Source organism: Anolis carolinensis, chromosome 2 (assembly GCF_035594765.1).
Source record: "Anolis carolinensis isolate JA03-04 chromosome 2, rAnoCar3.1.pri, whole genome shotgun sequence".
Classification (NCBI taxonomy): domain Eukaryota; kingdom Metazoa; phylum Chordata; class Lepidosauria; order Squamata; family Dactyloidae; genus Anolis; species Anolis carolinensis.
Window position 1 is genome coordinate 299446151 of NC_085842.1, and position 15101 is coordinate 299461251.

The window sequence follows — 15101 nt, forward strand, 5'->3', positions numbered from 1 at the left end:
TAGAATTGTACAATTAATGTACAATTGATGAACAATTTAATGCAATTCGCCCCGGTGGCGAAGTGCGTTAAAGCACTGAGCTGGAGACTGAAAGGTCCCAGGTTCAAACCCCGGGAGCAGCGTGAGTGGCCGCTGTTAGCTCCAGCTCCTGCCAACCTAGCAGTTCGAAAACATGCCAATGTGAGTAGATCAATAGGTACCGCTCCGGCGGGAAGGTAATGGCGCTCCATGCAGTCATGCCGGCCACATGACCTTGGAGGTGTCTACGGACAGCGCCGGCTCTTCGGCTTAGAAATGGAGATGAGCACCAACCCCCAGAGTCAGACACGACTGGACTTAACGTTAGGGGAAAACTTTACTTTTACCTTTTAGAATTAATGCAGTTTGACACCACTTGAACTGCCGTGGTTCAATGCTATGGAATAACAAGAGTTGTAGTTTTACAAAGTCTGTAGACATCTCCCCCAAAGTGTGCTGGTGCCTCCACAAACGACAACTACGATTCCATAGCATAGTGGGCTCAAACTGTACTCATTCCGTAGTGTAGATGCATCCTAAGATGCGAAGCCGCAGGAGCAAAGGCAGGCGATTGGCTGGCCGCGGTCCTTGACGTCAGGATCCCAGGGATGAGCCTGGCGTCCCAGCAGCGCGGCCTTTCAGAGAGCAAGAGAGAGAGAGCCAGGCAGAGAAGCTCGGGTCTGATCCTCGAGTGGCCACTAGAGGCGCTGCTGAGCCAGGTGCCTCCCTTCCTCGTTCTTCGCAGTGCGCTCGCAGCCCCGTCCGTCCCTGCCGCGACCATGGGCGCCCTGCGGCTCATCCTCCTCCTCCTCCTGGCCGCCTTGGGCTGCTCCGATGCCGACACCACCGCAGGTAATAATGCCCTTTAAAACGCTCCCTCCCCTTCTTCTTCCGACCGGGGTTGTGCGGGACCCAGGCAGGCAGCCATCCGGATGGGCATCATGCCTGGTTCTCCTTCAAAGGCGATCAGTCACCTTGGGAAGGTTTTCTCCAAGGAGGAGGGGGAATCCAAGCTCATCTGATGAACATTTATCCCAAATTATTTAATAGGGGGTTGTGTCCTTTGGTGAATTGAGGTTCAGTGCTTGCATTAGTTGCAGTCGCCCATTTTGTCAGTCTCCAAATTCCCCTCAAAAACCCCAAATTAATTCCTACTTTGTGATGGAGAGTCTTTTCTTTCTTCGTTTAACTTTTTACAAGAAAAGATACAAATAAAAACAGTGCTTATACAAGCATAAACCAAACATACCTGAACAACGTTTGCAGAAATAACTGTACAGTTCTCTCTCTAACATATCTTTTTTACTTCTAAGTAAACATATATTTCACATGCAAACATCTACACATCCATTAGTTTTGAAAAAGAGTTTCTTGCTTCGCGGTGGGGACTATTTTTGAACCACAGGCCATTCTGTGCCACCTCCTCACAAAAAAGGAGGGATCCCCAAACTTCCCCCTCCTCCCTTACAATTTTTTACTCTTTGCAAAGGAAAAGAAATCTGAGTTGTTGTGAATTTTCCAGGCTGTATGGTCATGTTCCAGAAGCATTCTCTCCTGATGTTTCACCCACATCTATGGCAGGCATCCTCAGAGGTGGTGAGATCTGTTAGAAACTAGGCAAGTGGGGTTTATATATCTGTGGAAGGTCCAGGGTGGGGGAAAGAACTCTTCTCTGTTTGAGGCAAGTGTGAATGTTGTGATTGATCACCTTGATTAGCATTGGAAAGCCTTGCATCTTCAAAGTCTGGCTTTTTACTACCTGAGAGAATCCTTTGTTGGGAGGTGTTAGCTGACCCTGATTGTTTCATGTCTGAAATCCACCTGTTTTCAGAGTGTTGTTCTTTATTTACTGTCCTGATTTTAAGAGTTTTAAAAATTCTGGAACCCAGGTTGTGTTCATTTTCTGTTGAAATTGTCCACATGCTTGTGGATTTCAATGGTTTCTCTGTGTAGTCTGACGTGGTGGCTGTTAGAGTGGTCCAGCATTTTTGTGTTCTCAACCTCGCTTGCTTAGTTTCCAACTAACCTCACAATAAATAATAATAATAGTAATAATAATAATAATAAAACTCTATTTATACCCCGCCACCATCTCCCCGTGGGGACTCGGGGCGGCTTACATGGGGCAGAGGCCCAAACAACATAAGGACAAAATATAGGCAACATAATACAATCACAATATAAAACAGATAAAACAGTAATGCAATATATCAATTAAAACAACAATACAGGATAAAAAATTACATTAAAAACACATAAAAGGTAAAACCATAATAAATACAGGATAGATTATTAAAAACCCTCTGGGGCTGATTAATTAATGACTGTATCTCCGAAGGCCTGCTGAAACCCCTGAAGATGCCTGCCATAGATGTGGGTGAAACGTCAGGAGAGAATGCTTCTGAAACATGGCCATACAGCCCGGAAAACTCATAGCAACCCAGTGATTCTAGCTATGAAAGTCTTCAACAGCATGAAAAAAATCTCTGAAATGTAATATAAAATAACTGGGGATGCCAGCGAGCGATGCAGCAGAGGAAGCAAACAGGACTTTTAGTTTTGTGCTATGATGGGCTGGCTGGTTGTTTAGGTAACTTGAAGAGGAGACTTTGGAAGTGCCATTTCCTGTGGAATTAACTTAGCAGAGGATCTTCATTGAAAACAACTTTAGCTGCCTTGCTGTGACCTCATTGGCAACAAGAGTCTCGTGGCTACTCAGCAATAAGCACTGTCAGGTGCATTCGGTGCCAAAGATGAGTGTGCAGGACTGCAACCTCAAGCCTTCCTTTACTCTCTTTATCCTCATGACTCTGAAATCTATCTGAGCGAAGAGCGAGTATATGGGAGAGAGGCACAATGAAGGCCTTGTCCCCTTCAAATACAAGTTCTCCTCCACCCAATGTTTCCTTTAGTTCCCCCCAAATTTCTGACACTAAACATTGTCCACATCTAGAAATCTACTATCTCTTTTATTTGCCTTCTTCTGGGAACTTTGCTTACCTTTGGTTTTTAGAAGCCAGAATCATGATACTAAAAATCTATCTACAGTTTGAAGTTACCACAGTACTGGAAATTGGCAGACTGAAAGAAATATCTTCATTATCTATGTTGTTGTGTGCCTTCAAGTCATTTCCAACTATGGAGTCCCTAAGGCAGCCCTATCATGGAAGTTTGAGGGGAATATTTGTTCGGATGATATTTGTCTCTGCTTCCCTCTGAGGTTGAGAGAGTATAACTTGCCGAAGGTCAACTTGTAGGTTTCTATAGCCAATTGGGGATGTGAACCTTGTAGTCATCATCCAGCACTCAAACCACTATACCTTGCTACCTCTCAATGCTCTGGCTGGCGCACACATTTCTGATCCAAATAGCACCCGGTAACTCTTTTCCTGTCATTAGCATTAGTGTGGTGTAATAGTTACTCATAGGCTGTTGTTTTTTCCTTTAAATGCTTGGTCTGTATCTGTAGATTTTGGCACTCAGTACAACACACTCAGCTTTTCTGTCAATTTCTATAGAAATAGCAGTTGAATTATTTATAGGAATGTCTGAGTCCTCTCAGACTTTCCTGTTCAGGGTCAACAACATGGTGTAATGGACAGTGTTAGACAAGGGACGTGAAAAATGTAGATTTCACTAGGCTGTGAATCTTACAGGCTAGACATTCATTTTGTTAGGCCGATCTACCTTACAGGTTGTTGTGTGGATAAAGTTCCACAAACACACAGGGTGGGGGGACAGGGCATTAATAAATGCATAAGATTGAGCTCACAGTTCTAGCTCGGGGGAGGGGGGGAGGGGTGGAAAGTATGCATCAGCTTGAGTGGTTTCCAACCTCTTACAGCTTGTGCCCTATACATTTTGTTAGTCTTCATAATGTGAAAGATTCTCTACTATTTCCTTCAAAGTATATTCTTTTTCTTTGTCTTTGTCTTACACTCCTGTAGTCATAAAGACTCTGCTTTTTTTTCATTCCTGGTGGAGAAGCTGGGTTAGTGTCTTGCAGACAAAACAACCAAGAGACCTCATGGCACCTTTAAAACCTACAAGTCTCATTTGGCATAAGCTTTTGGGGCCCGTGGTAGCACAGTGTGTTAAAGCGCTGAGCTGCTGAACTTGCAAACCGAAAGGTCCCAGGTTCAAATCCCGGGAGCGGCTATTAGCTCCAGCTTCAGCCAACCTAGCAGTTTGAAAACATGCCAATGTGAGTAGATCAATAGGTACCTCTGGCGGGAAGATAACGGCGCTCCATGCAGTCATGCCGGCCACATGACCTTGGAGGTGTCTATGGACAACGCTGGCTCTTCAGCTTAGAAATGGAGATGAGCACCAACCCACAGAGTCAGACATGACTGGACTTAATGTCAGGGAAAACCTTTACCTTTTTTGTGCATGCATTAAGTTCCTGTAGGGCAGCCCCCGGTGGTGCAATGGGTTAAATCTTTGTGCCAACAGGATTGCTGACCGACAGATTGATGGTTCGAATCCGGGGAAAGTAGGTGAGCTCTGTCAGCTCCAGCTCCCCATGCAGGTACATGAGAGAAGCCTCCTATAGGATAGTAAAACATCAAACATCCCAGTGTCCCCTGGGCAACGTCCATGCAGATGGCCAATTCTCTCACATCAGAAATTACTTGTAGTTCCTCAAGTCACTTCTGACGTAGGAAAAAAAGCCACAGGAAGCAGATATTTATAGATAGATGAGGGTGAAAGATATTTAGGAAGCATTATCTGTCATTCCTGTCTGCTCGACTACTCGAACCTAAGGAAATATTAACCTTTTTACTGAAGCCTACCAGAAAAACAAATAGGAGAGATAACAATCCCGAGACAGCCACTCCATTGGACTACGGACCATGGACCATAATGGGTGAGAAGACATCGTCCAAACTCTCTACATTTCCCCATTTGAGGGAAAGAGGTCAGTGTTGGTCAGTTATCACTCCTGAAGATGTGAATGGAGGCAAAGATTGCTTCCTCATTGCAGTTGTTCACCTCCAGCCTAGGAGGAAAGCTTGAATTACTGACCATATTTAGCTTAGAGAAGAGACATTTAAGAGGCAGCATGATGGTCGTCTTCACATGTTTGAAAGGTGTTCCCATAAAGCTGTGCCAAACCAGCCTGCAGAAACCCCAGCCATCCTGACTTAATGGTCAGTGATTCTGAGAGCTGAAGCCCAAAACATGTGGAGCACCAAAGTTTTGGAATCACCGACAAAGATGACAGAGCAAACTTGTTTTCTTTTGCACTAGAAGGGAACCTTAATCAAAAGGTGTACATTTCATGAGAGCAGCATTTTAAGTGCATTTCAAGGAAACAATCTTTTCAGCAGAAGAACAGTGTCGTAAGATGGCACACTCTCCTTCATTTGATATTTTCAAGCAGAGATTGGATGATCACCTAGAAGCATGGGAAGAACTACATATGCTGGATCTGATAAAAGACTCACAGCATGTTGGACAGCTCACAGCATGTCCAACTCACAAGGAGAACATCAGTGTAATGGCACCCTGCCATGTACTTGTGTTTCCTACCATCTGTTATTCAGAAGCATAATTTCGCTGATAGATAATATACAGTCATCATAACTAGGAGCTGCTCCATGGATGTATCAGATTCCCTGTTGAAACCTTCCAGACTATTGACCCTCACTACTTCTTCCATAACTCTTTAACAGATTTCTGTCCTATTGAACTCACTCTTTCCATTTTCCTTTGCAATACTGGTTTATTATTGATCTATTGGGAGTCCCTGGTGATAACTTCAAATCCGGGAAGTGGGGTGAGCTCCTGCTATTAGCCCCAGCTTCTGCCAACCTAGCAGCTCGAAAGCATGCAGATGTGAGTATATCAATAGGTACCGCTCTGATGGGAAAGTAACAGTGCTCCATGCAGTCATGCTGGCTACATGACCTTGGAGATGTCTACGGACAGTGCCAGCTCTTTGGCTTAGAAATCATAGAATAATAGAGTTGGAAGAGACCTCATGGGCCATCCAGTCCAACCCCTTGCCAAATGGTGATGAGCACCAACCCCTAGAGTCAGACATGACTAGACTTAATGTCAGGGGAAACCCTTTACTTTTACCTATTGATCTATCTCCCAGAAAATTTGAAGTCATGGATTTCCTTCATCTTTAGATTAGATTAACTATGAGCCAAGCCTGTTATTCTTTGAGCATAAGCTTCTATTGTGCATGAAGGCATTACCAACAAGAGTTTTAATGGGTTTCAGTGTCAAGATAGTCTGGAACTTGTGCTTGGTTTCCCAAGACTAAATGTTGTTAGATGAACCTCCTTAGTAAGTAGGTAAAGCTGGGGTCCAATGCATCAATGTGCCTACTGCTAAAAAGAAACACTACAAGTTTAGTCTCACTTATCTGAAATGTTTAATACTAGAAGTCTTTTGGATTTTGGATTTTTTTTACAGATTTTGGCATACTTATACTTGCATATATATACATAATGAGAGCTGCTAGAGGTGGGACTCAAGTCCAAACACAGAATTGTATACAAAAGTTTAAATTATTATTATTATTATTATTATTATTATTATTATTATTATTATTATTATTTATTTCTTACCCACTCTCCTCATGGCTCGAGGCAGGTTGCAACATTGCTAAAACACATAATCATTTATAAACATTCTATAAAATACACACATTAAAACACATTTCTACAAAACACATTAAAATACAAAGAACAAAGATCAAACATAAGATGCAAGTTTAAAATTCATGATCGAAACTGGTTGAAATGTTGTGCATGAAATTAGGTTTGTGTACACAGAACCATCAGAGAACAAAGGTGTCACTAGTTCAGCCACCTATGTGGACAATTTCAGATTTTGGAATATTTTGGATTTTGGAATTCTGAATAAAGGATTTCCAACTTGTACTTTGTTACATTAAAGTGTGTTGATGCAGGCATTTTAAAGATTTACAATGCTGTTGTTACATATGTATCCACAAGAAGAGAAGCAAAATGAGGCAGATTTTCCATAGCTGGCAAGTATTTATACATCAGTGGACATGAGTCTGTCTCCTCACTTGACATTGCTCTTGTGTTTTGTGTCCATTTGACCACACTATACATACATACTAGACCCATTTGTGTATTTGAAAATGTTTAAAAATCTATGCCAAGAGAGAACAGTTGTTTTTTTCCAAAATGCATAGATTACTAGGAGTGTTTCGAGTGCCACAATATAGCCTTATGGATTTTTTTCCCTTTCAGTCTTAACACAGAGACTCCTTGGAAAGACATTTTGTTAAATGCTTACATTCAAACTCAATTTTACACAGTTCTCTTGTTACACAGTTATCTGGCAATCAGATTTGCGTCACCACAAACTGTGCAGAAAGTGTCCCCAGTGTTCCCTGGCTGAAAGTGAATTGATAAGCCATATCGTTAGATCAAATGGATTGGGAAAAATGACTTTTTTAATGAATGAACATTCATTAGGATTAACTAGGACCTAAATCCAAGAGTTCACTCTACATAAAGTAGGCTGACTATCGGAATGGGAACTTGATAAGTTTTATTAATTCTAATTCTAGTTGGGAGAAGTGATGGATAGTGACTTTCATATCAGTGATATTGTGAATCCATTCCTGTTTTTAGTTTGCATTTTAATCTAGCCAGGGTGCTAAACATATTTTGGTGATCATGTTCAGCATATTGGTTAGACCATTTAAATTTTATGTTAAAAGACAATGTTGATTCACTGACTTGAAAGCCACTGGCTACTGCTGGTTGGGATAGATGGTTGGATTTAGACCTCAGGTTGAAGGCTTTTAAAGTTTCATTCTACATATGATAATCCTCTTTCTGTAAATGCTTTATTGAACAGGTGGCAGATGACAAACAGAAACTAGATTTGAAATGGTGTCTTTAAAAACATATGGCTGAGTCTAGGCTAAGGTCTAAATCCAATTACACCCAACCAAACTGGAGCCATTCAATTCATACAGCTAACATGGTGACTTACCAAGTCCCCATTTGTTTGACTGGTCTACTCAACTTGGAGATAGCAACTGGATTTAGGTCTAAATCAATAATAGTTGGACATTATATATACTAACTCACCTACTTATCTTTTTGAAGCTCTTGTTTACTTAATGTAAAACTCCAGGGGAAGAAAGTGAGTCATAGTAAACAAAGGGTCTAAACTCCTTCTTCCCTGCCCAAGTAATTCAGTTACAGCCTTTGGCTTGATCCAATAGGATTCCCGCCATTACCACACCCATTTTCATTAAGAGAACAAGAAAAGCTTTGCTGGATCAAACCAGAGGCTTATGTTCACAGTTCTATTTTCACTTTGGCCTATGGGGATCCCACAAATAGGTCATAAGTGTTACAGCATCCTCCCACTCAGCAACTACTATTCAAAAGCTTAAGTATAACCATACTAAAATTACTAGTGATGGCTTTGTCTCTGTTACAGTGGTGCTTTTTTTCTAGTCATTTGTTTTGAAACAGTGCATTTTCTTCCTTTCCCCTCAAAGAATGTATTTTAAGATTCATGAAATAAAATCCCATGTGCATAGGCTGTGCTTTTGCCTCTAATGACACATTTATTTCATCAGCTTTACTGTGTCCAAAACAATCTTGAGAAATAGCAGCCACGATGGGGTCCAAAGGCCTTTGCCTTGAACTAAAATACAATCAATAAACCAGTGAACAGACTATTTGATTTTAAAGCAACACAATCCAATTATTTCAATGTGAACAATATCTTTCCATAAAATATTTTCCCCTAACTCCTGTTCTTGGTCTTATTGAAGATGTTATCCCACACGTGTGTGTGTATGTGGAGGGGAGGGTGGAGCATCATATATCTGTGGCATTAGGTCCAGTTGCATTAGAAAGCAAATCATATCATTTATCAGGTCTGACCACACGTTCTTTCTTTTTGTCCTGAAATCACCCATTTTCAGATTTATTACAGGAGCAAGTGCAGTTCCAACCAACTCAATGTGTGTGTGTGTGTGTGTGTGTATGTATGTATATGTGTTTGGGGAAAGAACTTGGGGGATACTAGTCTTTCCCTTCCAATCCAGCGACTACTGAGTAGACAGGAGACATTGATCTGCATCCCCGCTTCTCTGGGCTCCTCTCCTCCCTTCCAATCTCACAAGCTAGCCATAGGGCAATTTCAAAAACCAGAATTATTATGAAGGAGAAATGACAGGAAAACAAAGTTGTGATATTTTGAAAGTTCAGTATTTTTCATAATTAAATTAATTTAAAAAAATTCCCATGCCAGGCTCATGAAGCAGGATTATGGGAGAGAATTGTCCCATAATAGATTCAATTCGATTCAATGCGGGGAACCTGACAGATCCCATCCCACGTGTTTTTTGCCATTTTCTCCCACTGTATAGTGATTCCTGAGCTCGGAAGACAATCTCTGCCCTTTTTCTCTCTCTCCACCCCTCCTCCCATTTCCAGACATTTCAGAAACAATTTTTTAACGAGACATGATGGACTCAGGGAGGAAGTCCCCGTGTGTCATATTTGATGGGCTCCAGTATACATTGTTAAATTACTGTATTACAAGCGTTTAGAAATGAGGGGGGGGGGCAGGCATGCTGAATCAATGAAAGTTTTATAGATGTTGATTTAACAGATTTTTTTGATGAAATGGGTGTACTCTAGTCAGAGTTAACACTTTGATTCAAACCATTAAAAGAGAATAAATTAGTATTATTCTACTTTTTCCAAATGGTGACCCTAAACAGCTCACAGCATGATGAAAAACAGATTCAATCTGAAATATTAAAATATAGTTAAACAGGTTAGGATATTATCAAAGCAGACAAAGGGAAACAACTGGGAAATACATGGAACAAGGTCGGAAACAGAGCACACACACGCACACCACCCTTCTTTGGCAGCCAGACATTTACCAAAAGTTTTCCTGAATAAGATGTCATTGCCTGCCAAGGGAAGGACAACACTCTGATTTATTCTTTTGTGCAACACATTGAGCTGGAGTGTGGAGGGCAAGAGCCAATTCAAATACAAGCAAAACACTACACATTATGATATGTCTCTTTATGGAAAATTAAGACCTGCAGTCAATAAAATGTGAAGGTTGCTGTTGTGTCTTTATTTCCAAGTGACTGAAAATGATGGCAAAGAGGTAAGTTCCCCCTTTCTTTCCCCTTGCATACTGCCTCTGAATGGACATTCACAGTCACATATTCCATGCATCAGTGGTATTAGCACTTTCCATGTTAGTAGATTGGTGAATTAACTCCAGGGTTTAGTCTGAATTTTAAGGATGCTATCCAAGATACTGAATGGAATTAATAAATCAGGTCCAGCACCTCGAATAACGCCTTGAAATTTTGAACTACAACTCAGAATGGCTTTTTCCATTAATGTGGAAGCAAACAGCCACCACTGCCCCCTGTAGGTCTAATAAGACTGTCCAAGTTGAATTCAGTTCCTACATCACATAGAAACAAATTGAAAATCTTTGTCTAGATCAGTGGTCCCCAAACTAAGGCCCGGGAGCCGGATGCGGCCCTCCAAGGTCATTTACCTGGCCCCCACCCTCAGTTTTATAATATAATATTTTTATATTATTTTATATAGTATAATATATTGTATATAGAAATAATATTGATAATATTATAATGTTATACAATATCATATTAATAATACCATATAATGATATTAATTATATATTACATATAATATTACAGCATAGTGGTATAGTTCACTATAGCATTATATAATGCTAATATTGTGCTATGCTAATAATATAATATATTGTATGTACATACAGTGGCTCTGAGTCCCCTTCGGGGTGAGAAGGGCGGCATATAAATGTAATAAATGTAGTAAATGAATAAATAAATAATTTTAGACTTAGGCTCATCCAAAGTCTAAAATGACTTGAAGGCACACAACAACAACAACAACAACAACAACAACAACAACAACAACAACCCTAATTAACTTGACTATCTCATTGGCCAGAAGCAGGCCCACACTTCCCATTGAAATCCTGATAGATTTATGTTGGTTACAATTGTTTTCATTTTTAAATATTGTATTGTTCTTTCATTGTTGTTTTTTTGCACTACAAATAAGACATGTGCAGTGTGCATAGGAATTTGTTCTTTTTTTTTTTGCAAATGATAATTCAGCCCCTCCACAGTCTGAAGGATTGTGGACCGGCCCTCTGCTTTAAAAGTTTGAGGACCCCTGGTCTAGATGTTTCAGTTGTCTCAGTGCCATGTAGTCTAGTACTTCAAAACCATTTTGAATGAATTTTGATAGCATGTATATTCTTATATACTTATCAAGGCTGGAGGTAAGTAATGCCCTACCAGTAGGAATGAGTCATAGACTTTAAAGTATTGATACACTAATGATACTATGTAACAGGAAACTATAGAACCTCCTCACCTCCCCACTCCAGTTAATACATGAATTAAAAGGGAAAAAGCCACTAATCCTCAGACTTTATGAAAATAGTTAAGATCCAAATATCCTAGAGCATCATAATCATTATTTATGATTAGTATCATTATCAACATTTTATGAAGCATTGTTATTATTATTATTATTATTCAGTAAATACAATGGTATTAAAATAATTGCATACTGCACAATAACTGATTCCTTTAATGCCAACAGATTACATAAAGATTGTGGTAGGATTAGACAACATTGTAAGAAATAGATGTACTTCATCTCTACACATTGCAGCCAAAGAGCTATATGTTACCTATATGTCCCCATCCCAACAATGCTTTGCATTTAAAGATGTACATCTCCCTCCCCCATCCCTGGTTCCCATGTGCACACACATAAACACAGTGACTGTGCCCCAGTTTCTTCAGGACATGCTTAGGCTTAATTTGTGTTAGGTTTTAGTACTGGAGCAACGTGATTTCCACAAGCAAATAGAGTCACTAAAAATAAACTCCCTCTAGGCCTTCTAAGGCAGGGGTGAGAATCTGGGGAGGAAATGTGGCACCTGGACCCCTAGAGTTCCTAACCCCTGCTCTCAGTATATTTGGAATAGGACTGAAAACTGGAGAGGTCTTCACTACTTTCAATGATTGTGTAGAAGGGAGAGTTTCAGCAGGAATTGCTTGTCACACCATCAAATAACAAGCTGAAATCCCTTCTATTATAATTATTAAATATATAGGAGCACTCTTCATTTTTCTATCTGCTACCCTAATTTGGAGGACAGGCACTCCCTTAGTGGAGTAAAGAGCTGTACAATTGTACACAAGATCCAAATAAGTAGTGGGATTTCCAGGGTAAATGTCATGAAGTTTAGACAGCTTTACATTTCTGAGTTTTGGTATTTTCTTTAGGAATTAAGCTTTGACCTTTGAACATACACATTTCATTTCACATTACATGGAGAGAGTTAGCTAAGACGTTGCTGTTGGTTAAAGCTGGTGATTTAAAAACCCTAAGAATGAGAAGTATCTGTGTTCTACTGATGGTATTCAATTTTAGTGAAATGTCATACTTTTAGTCAGTTTTCCAACCCAAAATTTGTGTTTCTTGGTTCACTGATTAAATTGTATGTGTCCAATGAGGAGTATGTATCCTCATTTAAAAATGAGGAGTATGTTTAGTTCTCTGTTCCAGTATACACTAAGTATGTAATTTGTTAATATATCAATGATTTATTATAGACAGACAGACAAGAGAGAGAAAGGGAAGGAGAGACAGAAAATGAGAGAGAGGGTATTGCTGCATAGTCACATCAGTTCCCTTAAACCAGATCTCTACAATCCATGTAATCATCTTTTCACCATCCACTACTCCTCACTTATTATCATCATCACCATCATCTTATCTGTAGATCAGGAAGTATGTGGCTGTCCATCAGTCTTAGCATTCCCATTACTCCTAGTTACTCCGGCCAGTGTGGTGCAGTCATAAGAGTTACTGTATCTGGATGCTCACATTTTTCCATTCCTAATGCAAGAGTTTAAATGATCAATGAGAACAGACAAATGAACCCTCCAAAAACCAACATCTTCAACTGAATATTATATCTGAATTTATCTGTATGTTGAAAGCCTCTAGTTCTTCTGATAATCCACAGAACTCTTTTAAGAAAAGTGTATGAATTAGTCTCATACATCCTTTGACTTCGTTTTCTTTTAATTACTCATCCCCCACCCCCATAAGTGATTCATAGGTTACATCTGAAATGCAGTTGCTTCATAACATGTTAAATAAAAGTTTGTGTGCATATCTGATCTAGATCCATAACACTTGGAAGTCCTGACTAAACATTCTGCTATGAAGAAAACTAATGATTTCAGCGGTTATTTTGTAATGATGTTCATTCCCATGCTCATCCTTTAATACTTTATGAGGGCTACCTGCAGCTTTATTTTCTAGAATTATCTGTTTGGCCATGTCTTTGTTATTGTTGTTATTTGTCATCCACCTCAGTGTGTGATGACACAATGATTGAGAGAACTCCTAGTCATTAACTTATCTGCTCATATCTTGCATACTCAGGGCTATGTCTTCATGATCCATCTGTAATGCGGTCTTCCTCTTTTCATCTCTTCCTGTCTTCCTGTCTTCCATTTTACTGAGATTTCTTGTCTTTCTAATGAATGATGTCTTGTCATGATATGCCCAAAGTACAACAGCTTCAATTTAGTCACCTTGGTTTCTGTAGAGAGTTAAAATCAGATTTGCTCTAGCACTCCTTAATTGGTCTTTATGGCAGTCAAAGGTATCCATTGAATATCCCTTCTTTATCACATGCCAAACCAATTGTTTTTCTTCTTTATTTTCCGAAAAGGTTTGAAACCTTACAGACATTAATACATACATACAAAACCTAAAATTATGAAGTTGATGTAAAAATTGCAGGAGAAAGTTTATTGGAACCATGGTCAATCAATGCTGACACACCCAGCTTCTGCTAGAAATGTTGTATTTTTAAACAGAAAATTGGCCCTTGAAACAAAACACTTCATTTGGAGTGAATACTGCGAAGCACTTCTGAAGTATCCCCTGATCTTAAAATGTTTTATGTTCATTTTGTCTTTACCCAAAGTTAACAATAAAGCAGAGTCAACAATTTTAAGTGTGGATCTCCCCTACTGTTGTGTGAGTACACCTGTGGCTTTGGTGCTTAGGATAATGGGCTCTATAACTCTACACATCTGAAAAATATTAATTTGAGGAAGGCTGATATGTTACATGGCTCACTATTCTTTTGCAGACAGCACTGCCCAACTTTGGCAATTCTTCCTATGAATAAGAAAGCTGAAACATGCTGGAAACCACAAACAAACTTCCATCTTTTAGTCTAGTACTGAAAGTGAAATTAGCATTGAAGTATTGATTTAATTTAATTCTCCCACCTTCTCCAAGGGTGGCTTATGACAAGGTTAAAACAAAATACAATTGAAAACCTTATCATCAAATGTGGGGTGGGGAGGGAGGGATTAGCCGCCATGTGTATCCTGTATAGAAGCATTTAAAAGCATTATACCAATAAAATATCAGCAAACACCATTATTGGAAAAACCCTTCTGTTGTATAACCAGGTAACTCACCAAATGCTGTTTAATGTTTTTATGTTGAATGTTTTTTATATTGTGGAATGATATTTTAAATTGTAAGTCACTCGGAGCACTCTGGTGGAGAGCGACTAATTAAGAAATGAAGTGAAGTGAAGTGAAGAAGTGAAATGCCTACTGGTATTTAAATAAAAAAGCTAAACATGTCGGTGGAGGGAAAGCAATGAGGGTATGGGCGTAGCCTTCTTTGGGGATTTCAGAGTGTGGAAGCAGCAACTAAAAAGATCCTATCACATGTTCTCACCAGATGGGCTTGTATCAGTGGTGAGATCAAGAGAAATCTTGTATATTTGTCCAAGCTGAGCCCAAATCAAGAGCTACTGGGTGTTATTTCTTTCATATTGCCTTTATTGTGCTCTTGTTCCCTGGACTCTCTTATTGCCTCATCACACCAGAGTGCAGATCCACTTTAAATCTGGTATCTGCTCCTGCAGAATTATGGGGTTTGTAGTTTGGTGAGGCCCAGGATCTTTCTGACTGATTT

The 15101-nt window shown here is 39.7% G+C and overlaps 1 protein-coding gene across 1 annotated transcript in view; it reads left to right on the plus strand.

Moving 5' to 3' along the window:
* Positions 1–611: 611 nt before the first annotated feature.
* Positions 612–15101, plus strand: part of emb (embigin) — a 39004-nt gene continuing 24514 nt past the window's right edge. Inside the window, exon 1 of the mRNA XM_008102815.3 lies at positions 612–870. Within this exon, the coding sequence (XP_008101022.2) occupies positions 627–870 (244 nt within the window). The 5' untranslated portion in view covers positions 612–626. The remainder of the gene's footprint in view (positions 871–15101) is intronic.